The 8741-nt window shown below is 66.0% G+C and overlaps 1 protein-coding gene across 1 annotated transcript; it reads left to right on the top strand.

Annotated features, from left to right (window-relative positions):
- Positions 862–5796, top strand: SOX8 (SRY-box 8). Its single transcript, XM_021086873.1, has 3 exons — positions 862–1468; positions 2703–2932; positions 3590–5796. Exons 1-3 carry the CDS (start codon positions 1056–1058, stop codon positions 4327–4329), a joined length of 1383 nt encoding a protein of 460 aa, XP_020942532.1. The 5' UTR covers positions 862–1055; the 3' UTR covers positions 4330–5796.

Below are 8741 nucleotides of genomic sequence, written 5' to 3'. Positions count from 1 at the left end.
CACCCAGGACCGCCCTGCCGGACGGCCTCGGTGCCCCCACCCCCCGGGTCACGCCCGGAAGGCCCTGGGCCCCCGCGTCCGGCCACGCCATCCGCTGGGCTGCCCCAAGGACTGAGCAGCTAGGGTCAGCCCAGGCCCCGCCCAGTGCTCCCGCCCCCTTCAGCAGCCTCTGCTTCTGGGGCGGCGCCCCTGCAGCGCTTCCCGAGCTTGTGCCGGGACCGGACCGGAGTCCTGGGATCGCCCATCTCCGAGACGCGGCCCCAGGGCGCGCGTTACCTGGACATGCGCTGCGTGCAAACTGGCGCGCGGGAGGCTCCTGCCCGTCGCGCCGGCCCTGCGGGCAGGGAGCATATCCCCCGCTAAGCCGCGGGCTGGCAGCAGTTGACCCCGGCGCCTCTGGACTGTGGGCAGGACGTCGGGGCTCAAGGCAAGCAGTGGGCTGCCGAGGCGGGGTGATGGGACCGGGGCCCGTACGCACAGGAGCCGCGACGCGCCCGCAGAGGGAGCACAGCGGAGGACCTCGGCGGGCGCAGGGCAGCCTGGAGCGCCCACGGCTCCCGGACTCTCTGCCCCCTCTTTCCTTCCCGCCCCTCCTGGAAGGGGGGCCCGCGGCGCGATGCACAGCCTGGGCTCCGGTCCTCGGCTGCCGGGCTCGCGAGCCCCACGTGGTGCGGCGCCGGGCGGGGCGGGCGGGGGCGCAGCAGGAACCGCCGCGCTTTCTTTAAGGTGGGGGGAGGGGGCGAGGGGCGGTCAAACTCCGCCCCCGGTGGAAGCGGGGTGCGCGCCGGCCAATTGGGAGCCGGGATGGGGGCGGAGCCTCGTGGCCGCTGCTTAAAGAAACTTGTTGCGGGTCGCCCCGCGGGGACTGAGCTTCGGCTGCGGCGGCGGCGGCGGCGGCGGCGGCGGCGGCGGCGACAGGAGGGCCGGGGTCCGGCGGCGGCGGGACGCAGGTCGGGCCTCTGTGCAGCGACCTCGGGTCCCGGAGCGGCTGCAGCGCAGCCGGGCATCGGACCCGGTGCGCGTCCTCGGTGCGCGCTTCTCCGAGCTCGGCCCTGATGCTGGACATGAGCGAGGCCCGCGCCCAGCCGCCCTGCAGCCCGTCTGGCACTGCCAGCTCCATGTCGCACGTGGAGGACTCGGACTCGGACGCGCCGCCGTCGCCCGCCGGCTCCGAGAGTCTGGGCCGTGCGGCGGGCGCGGGGGGCGGCGGCCGGAGCGACGCGGCGGACGAGCGTTTCCCCGCTTGTATCCGCGACGCCGTGTCGCAGGTGCTCAAGGGCTACGACTGGAGCCTGGTGCCCATGCCCGTGCGCGGTGGCGGCGGCGGCGCGCTCAAGGCCAAGCCGCACGTGAAGCGGCCCATGAACGCCTTCATGGTGTGGGCGCAGGCGGCGCGCCGCAAGCTGGCCGATCAGTACCCGCACCTGCACAACGCTGAGCTCAGCAAGACACTGGGAAAGCTGTGGCGGTGAGTGCACTGTCCCCAAGCCGGGGCGGGCAGCGCGTCCCGGGGTGCTCGGGGCTGGGAGGTGGCGCCGCGCCCGGCCTGGGCCCTGCTCCCAGTGGCTGTTCCCAGGGCGAGTCCTAGTGGAAAAACCCGATCTGGCCAGCCGGATTGGGCGCGGGGTACTGGGCGTCTGGGCACGGCAGAGGGTAGTGCGAGCAGCGTGTGGCCCCTGGCACGTTCCCCAAGTCCAGAAACAGCCTACTCTCGACCGTGACTGGCAGGCTGTGTTGGGGACCCCAGCTGTGAGCAGTCCCAGAACCTGCAGGCTGTTCCTTGCGGAGGAACACAGCCTCTGTCCAGAAGCAGGACTCAGCTCTCTGGCAGTGTCCCCTCCTCGGAAAGGGCTCCCGGACTACCCCGAGGAGGGAGTTCAGCAGGCAGATGGAGGGGCGCGTGTTTGCCCAGCCGGCACCTTCCCCACAGCTCCTCCCTCTGCTCTGCCACCTCTGCACTCTCAGCGGGGGAGCGAGGGAGTGTTCAGAGCGTGTGCACAGTTTGCTGAGATGAGGCTGCTCTTCTGCAGAAAGTAGGGCAGCAGCAGTGACGGGCGTTGCTCCTTGGGATGGTCCCTCCCCACCAAACGCTTGCTACTTGGGTTTAAAATGGACGGGCTCTGGGTTCAGGGCACTGGTCACTGTCTCCTGCTCCTCACCTCACGAGTGGGGGCCCGGGCCCCCGTACTCCCAGGCGCTGGCCCGCAGGCAGTTCGAGGTGAGCTTCTGGGAGGGTACGAGGGGCTGGTGTGTGTTCCGAGCCCCAGGGAGGACCCCTGGGCTTTGCCAGCGTTTCTAGAGGTCTGGGAAGCCCAGCTCCCCAGAGCCCCAGCATGGTTCCTGGGAAGCCTCACTTTGTCACAGTGTGTGCTCACCTGGGTCCTGGTCTCGTCCCCTGCCGGCCTTAGAAAGTCCCAAAGGGAAGGAACAAACACAGGCTCAGGGAGGGGGGAAGTACGAGGAGGAAGACAGAAGTGGGAAGGTTTGGGTCTTGTTCTGGCTGCTTCCTCTGCCCTCGCCTAAAAGCCCACAGCTCAAGCCCTCTGGGCCTCAGGAAGGGGGAGCCCCTGCCTGGTGCCCGCCGGGGCGAGGGCATGCGTGCGGGCTGCCCTGGTCCTCCCAGCACCTCACCCGAGGCTCGGGCCTCTCTCTCTGGGCGCGCCCGACCCCTTGACATCCTGCCCCCACCCTTCACCGAGCAGCTTGCTGAGCGAGAGTGAGAAGCGCCCCTTCGTGGAGGAGGCAGAGCGGCTTCGAGTCCAGCACAAGAAGGACCACCCAGACTACAAGTACCAGCCGCGCCGGAGGAAGAGCGTGAAGGCTGGCCAGAGCGACTCGGACTCGGGCGCCGAGCTGGGCCACCACCCAGTCAGTGCTGTGTACAAGACGGACGCCAGCCTCGGGGACGTGCACCACCACGGCGACCACACAGGTGGGCTCCCCGGGCGGAGGGGCAGGGGCTCACGCCCAGGGCAGGCACCCTCGACAGAGCCTGAGCTTCCCCGTGCCTGAGAAAGGCCCAGCCCTGAGAGGCAGCTGTTTCGATGGCCACGGGGGCCTGCTCAGCCCCCTCCGAGACCCAGGGCCTGGGAGCTTGCCCTGGTCCAGCGCCCCGCAAGCTGGGTGGTGTTTGTCCTTCCCGAGGGCGTTTTTGCTCCCCTGGCCTTGTCGCCCGTTCTGACCTAGGACTCAGTCCTGCCCTGGCCCGGCGGTCAGCAGTGCAGTGTCAGGATCGGACTGACCCGGGTGGAACCCTGGCCCGCCAAGCAGGTTTTGTGCAGACTGCGCTGTTGCCGTGGGCAAGGGGCTGGGCACTTGCTGTCGTTTTCCCACCTTGGCCTTCACCACAGGGCCTCCTTCACCCCAGGTCATCCCCTACAAGAGTGGAATTGCCTTGCCTTGGCTGGGGCGCGAGGTCTGGGTCTGGCTTTGCTGGAATTCCTGGGAAACACACAGGAACAAAAAGCCGTTGATTCCTACCTGTGGCCGTTCGCGGGGCTGGTTTTCTTCTGGCGAGCACGTCGCCCGCCCCCTCTGGGCCACCCCCTACAGAAGGGGCATTCATCGGGGAAATGTGCTCTGTCCCCAGGGCAGACCCACGGGCCCCCCACCCCGCCCACCACCCCCAAGACGGACCTGCACCACGGGGGCAAGCAGGAGCTGAAGCTGGAAGGCCGCCGACTGGTGGACAGCGGCCGCCAGAACATCGACTTCAGCAACGTGGACATCTCGGAGCTGAGCAGCGAGGTCATCGGGAACATGGACACCTTCGACGTGCATGAGTTCGACCAGTACCTGCCCCTCAACGGCCACTCGGCCCTGCCCGCAGAGCCGGGCCAGCCCGCGGCCGCCGGCTCCTACGGGGGCACCTCCTACGCGCACGCTGGGGCGGCCGGCCTCGGGGCGTCCCCCGTGTGGGCCCCCAAGGGCGCCCAGTCGGCCTCGGAGTCACCCACCGAGGCCGGCCCCCCGCGGCCGCACATCAAGACGGAGCAGCTGAGCCCCAGCCACTACGGCGACCAGGCGCACGGCTCCCCGGGGCGCGCCGACTACGCCTCCTACAGCGCCCAGGCCAGCGTGACCACGGCCGCCCCCGCCGCAGCCGCCTCCTCCTTCACCAGCTCGCAGTGCGACTACACCGACCTGCAGACCCCCAACTACTACAGCCCGTACCCCGGCTACCCTTCCGGCCTCTACCAGTACCCCTACTTCCACTCGCCCCGCCGGCCCTACGCCTCGCCCCTGCTCGGCGGCCTCTCCGTGCCGCCCACCCACAGCCCCCCCAGCAACTGGGACCAGCCCGTGTACACCACGCTGACCAGACCCTGAGGGCGCGGCCGCGGGGGGCGACGCGGCCGCGGGCCAAGCCGGAGCCTCCGAGGGCTTACAGGAGGGACGCGCGCGCGTGTGCACGCGGGGCGAGAGGGGTGCAGCCCGCGGCTGCGACCAGTGCCTGCACCGCGCTTTGTGCAGGACCCCCCTCCAGATTTCCCACCTCGGCCCGGACAAAGCCCTCCGTCCTCCTCTCTGTCTTGCCCCTCGGCTGCCCCGCTTCCCAGCAGACGCCAGCGTCTGGGCTTTGCCTCTCGTTGGCTGCAAAGCGGCAGCCTCGGCACAAAGGACAAAAGGAGGGAAGAGGCCGGCGGGCTCTGGGCCGCCGAGCTCCAGGCCCCGGCCGGCCTTGGCGCTGAGAACCCCCCAGGACCAACGGAGGAGTCTCCCCAGCGAGTGGGCCCCCACGCCCCATCATGGTTGCGTCTGTCAGCCCGAGCCCCTCTTGGGACCGGCCCTGGGACCTAGGACCTGGGTGTTCCTTGTAGTGAGGGTTCTTCCGAGCAAGGTTTGGCTGTGATTAACACTTCTCTCTTCTTATTTTATTTTTTTAATTTTTATTTTTGAAGCTTCACCGTGTTTGATTTGTTTTGAGAGCTGTTAAAAAATGTATTTATGTTCTGTATTATTTTATCTTTAATTAATGAAGTAATCCGTGCGGAGAACAGTAGACTTTCAGACAAAACGGAAGCTGGAGGGCCGGGGGAGGGGCGGGGGGGGCTGGGACCCTGGCTTGGGCAGCTGGCTGGCTGGGCCCCGGCCCCAGGCCCCCCCCCCACCGCCCCAGGGTGGTTGGACCCCCCCCCCCAGGCAAGAGCAAGAGAGGGGATTTGCCTCGTGGTGTCTCTGACAGGTGGGGCCCCCGGCACCCGTGTCAAATCCAGGTTTAGGAGGCAGGGCGCGTCGCTGAATTTCACCTCTGCCCACGACTGTGCCAGGTGGTGGAGGCGGGAATTTCCTGGGACGTGGTGGCTCCAGAAATGCATTAATCTCGGCTCTTAGGAACCAGGCGCCACCTCCAAGCTGTGAAACTAAAACCTCTCCACTAAGCGTTTTTAGATTCTTAGTTTTGAGAGAACAGTGTCTGATTTACCTGTGCCGCTTCTCCTGTCTCCTGAGCGATGGTAGCTGCCTACTTGATGGAAACGCGTGCCTTTCAAACTTTGTACATTTAAATAAGTACATCTGAGATGTTGCTTCTTTTTACTTTTTCTACTTTTTCTTACCTTTTTCTAAAAAAATTTTTTTTTTCTTTTTTTTTGGGGGGGGAGGGTGGCTTATCTCTTCCTGGGGGTGGGGGCAGGGAACTACAGCAAACTCATTTTTATGCAATCTATTTTTCGGTGTCAAGTTTGGACTTTTGCTGTCACTTACCTGCTGTGTTTCGCTACTTTCTGACCAAGCAATGCTAACTTTTGTACAGATCCATTTGATAAAATTAAAAAAAAAAATGCTTTTTATCTACGTGGGCTGCCTTTCGTGTTGCTTTCCAGAAGCCTGGAGGATGCCGGCCTCCGAGGCCACCGGGTCCCCTTTTGTTTGTTTGTTTTTGCGGGATCCTTAACCTGCTGAGCCTCATGGGAACTCCACGGGGTCCCGTTTTGAAGGGGCCTGGTCAAGGCGGAAGTTGGCTCTGCGAGGGTGAACCCCAGGCTCCCTGGGGCAGGGGACGGCGGCCAGACCACCCCCCACCTTGGGTGTGGCATCTGAAGTTGAACACCACAGATCTCAGAAGCCTCTGGGTGATGCGTTTCCTTCTCGGGGCCTCTTCGATAGGCGAACTGGGTCCAGACGGGCCAGGCTCGGGGAGATGGTTTCCTCCCAGGCGAATCCCAGTGCTGGTTTCTGGGTGGTTGACGGCATTTTTTGGGCTGAGAGCTGGATAAAAGCTGCCCTACAGGCACTGAGCAGGGCTGTCTGGTTGGCGGAGAGGGTTTCTAGGGAGAAGTGTCTGTGGGACCTCACTCCCCAGCCGGGCCTCCTCAGCCCACGTGGCTGGTTCGGGGGCTTCATGGGCCCATCTCGGAGCTGTGCAGATGCAACTGGGGGTGAGAGGGAGCTTAGGATTCTCACGAGAACTCAGAGACGCAGGGCAGCTGCCTCTGCGATTGTAGCGGGGCTGCCCGGGTAGGGGGCACGCATCCCATTCCCGCGCCTGCCCAGCCGCCTGCGTGGCTGCCGTCCAGGGCGCGTCCCTCACCTCGCGCTGGGGAGCCACGTCCAGGGCCTGCCAAGAGCAGTGTTTGGGAAGAGCTGCCCGGATTTATGAGGGTTCGTGAGGCCAGTGTGTGCCAAGCTTCCCGGGTGAGGCGGGCTGGGAGGGGGCTGCAGAAAGCCAGGCTCACCGACGCCCGCGGCCTTCACAGCCGGCCGCCTGCGTGGAACCAGCCCAGCCGGTCCTGCATCCAGCCAAGGGCCGTCCAGGGCCATATGGCCCTCCAAGCCCTCGCGTCGACACCCCAAACCAAGGAAGGCCCCCAGCGTCCAGCTCGCTGCCAGCGGGAGCGAGGCCTCCGCTTTGCCGCTCTGGGATCGCCCAGGCCTTGCCAGGTTCCCAAGGGCTGGAGGTTCTGCCAGTTTTGTTTGGACTTGGAGGGGCTCCTGGGTTTTAACTCCTGGGGGCCCGGTCCTCTTTCCACTGACCCACCCTGTGTGGGAGCCCAGCAGCCCTGGGTCCTGGGCGAGTCTCCCAAGGGTCTCCTACAGCTGAAGTGCCAAAAAGAGGAAGGAGGGCCAGCCTGTCCTGGTGAGTCTACGCCCTGCCTGGCAGAGGCCCCGGAGCGGCCGCGCCCTGCACTCTGTCCCTGCCCCCCAGGCCCCACCCCTCTCGGCCAGACTGGTGCCCTGCGGGGCCATTCTCAGGCAGCACAGGCTGAGCCACGGGCCCTGGGCTTAGGCTCTCTCTCCCCAAAGGCCGGGTGCCCCAGTGACAGTCTGAGAAGGCAGCTGGGGGGACACCCCAGGGTCGGGGCCCCTGGTTGGGGTCCCGGACTGCCCTGGTCCTCAGGCCATCGAGGGTCTCGTGACTAGAGCCCTGCTGACCATGTCACTCCCCTGGGCGGCCTCGCCCCGCCTCGGCCCGAGGCCAAGGGAGCATCTGCTTGAGACTGTGCGGAGCCCCGTTCTCACCGAGACCATTCCATCAGCCCGGCCCATCCCAGGGATGGGCTGGCAGGGCACGTTCCGCAGTTTTCATTCCCTCGCCCAGAACAGAGCGAAAGGCCTCTCGTCTCAGCTGAACAGAGTGCCCTGTGCCGGCAGAAGGGGAAGTGGCGCTGACGGCCCAGCCCTCGCCTCAAGGTGGGGAAGGCCCCCGCCCCGCCCGGTTCGCAATCGCCCCTCCTGGGACCGCATCAGCCTTCCGTCTGGATGGGGGTTCACGGCTGGTGTGGCCGTCGGCCATGTTCTCTGAGCAGCTGCCTGGGACAGGCCCACAGCCCCGCTTCCCCAGACCGCCTCCCGCGTCAGAATGGGACCCACCCAGCCTGCTGTGACTTTGGGCCACTTTGGGGGACAGCATGGAGCATGGGCATCAGAGACTTGGGGTCCCGGCCTGGTGTGGAACCCACACTTTCCTCCTCCGCAGTGTCTGGCAGGGCCTCCTGTGCTCTCAGGACGGGGACTGCTGTCCATGGCCTCGGCAGCGCTGGGGGATGTTTCCGGATGTGACTTGACAGCCACCAGACACTAGGCAACCCTCGCACCCATGTGGACGCCTCCTTGGACCCAGCCCGACAAGCTTCATGGACACTCTTGCGGGCTCGGCCCCAATCCCCCACTCTCAGCCCGAGGCCAGTGTAGACACTGAGACGGGGAGGTGCTGCGGCGCCAGGCCGCGGGGCAAAGAGCCGTTCTCCAGGAAGGAGACGTGTGGCGGCACTCTGCCCCTCACACAGGCCCCCTGGGGCGGCACTGCCCCTCTAGGACAGGCAGGTCTACAGACACCCTCCCAGGACTTGCAAGGATGGGGCTGCAGGAGGCTTCTGAGTTGCAAAGCCAGTGAGGTATTCCGGGGGCTCGTTCAAGTGAGGAATGTGCTGGAGCAGAAAGCGGGGCTGAGATCTGGCCTTGAGGGGCTGGCGCTGCCCACGCCCGGCATCCAGGCTCTGAGGGGCGTCCTGCCTCCTGCTTCTGGCTTTGGAGCACCTGGCCTCCCCCAGGAGCCACGGTTTCTCTGCCTGGAAGATGGAAACGAATCCCTGACATCCTTGGGGGGGGGGGCGCTCCCTGAGATCAGCACCCGCTGAGATGGAGCACAGGTGCCTGACAGCAGCTCCGCCGTCACCACCAGCTCCAGTCATGAGCGCTGCTCCTCGAGCAGCAGAATAGGGCGGATTTGCTGGTAAGGAAGTTAGAAAAGGCGAATGGGGCAGAGAGGGGGCTGGGGCTGCCCCCTGCTCCCAGCCCCC

The sequence above is a fragment of the Sus scrofa genome, chromosome 3 (genome assembly GCF_000003025.6).
Source record: "Sus scrofa isolate TJ Tabasco breed Duroc chromosome 3, Sscrofa11.1, whole genome shotgun sequence".
NCBI classification, from domain to species: domain Eukaryota; kingdom Metazoa; phylum Chordata; class Mammalia; order Artiodactyla; family Suidae; genus Sus; species Sus scrofa.
Note: the sequence above shows the minus strand (reverse complement) of the source record. Positions and strands in the feature narration are given on the sequence as shown.

Bases quoted from the DNA above. Each gene is read 5' to 3' on its own strand.
- SOX8 (XM_021086873.1), top strand. From the start codon at position 1,056: ATGCTGGACATGAGCGAGGCCCGCGCCCAGCCGCCCTGCAGCCCGTCT. The intron at 1,469-2,702 runs GTGAGTGCACTG...TTCACCGAGCAG, and splicing joins ACACTGGGAAAGCTGTGGCG to CTTGCTGAGCGAGAGTGAGA. The intron at 2,933-3,589 runs GTGGGCTCCCCG...CTCTGTCCCCAG, and splicing joins CCACCACGGCGACCACACAG to GGCAGACCCACGGGCCCCCC.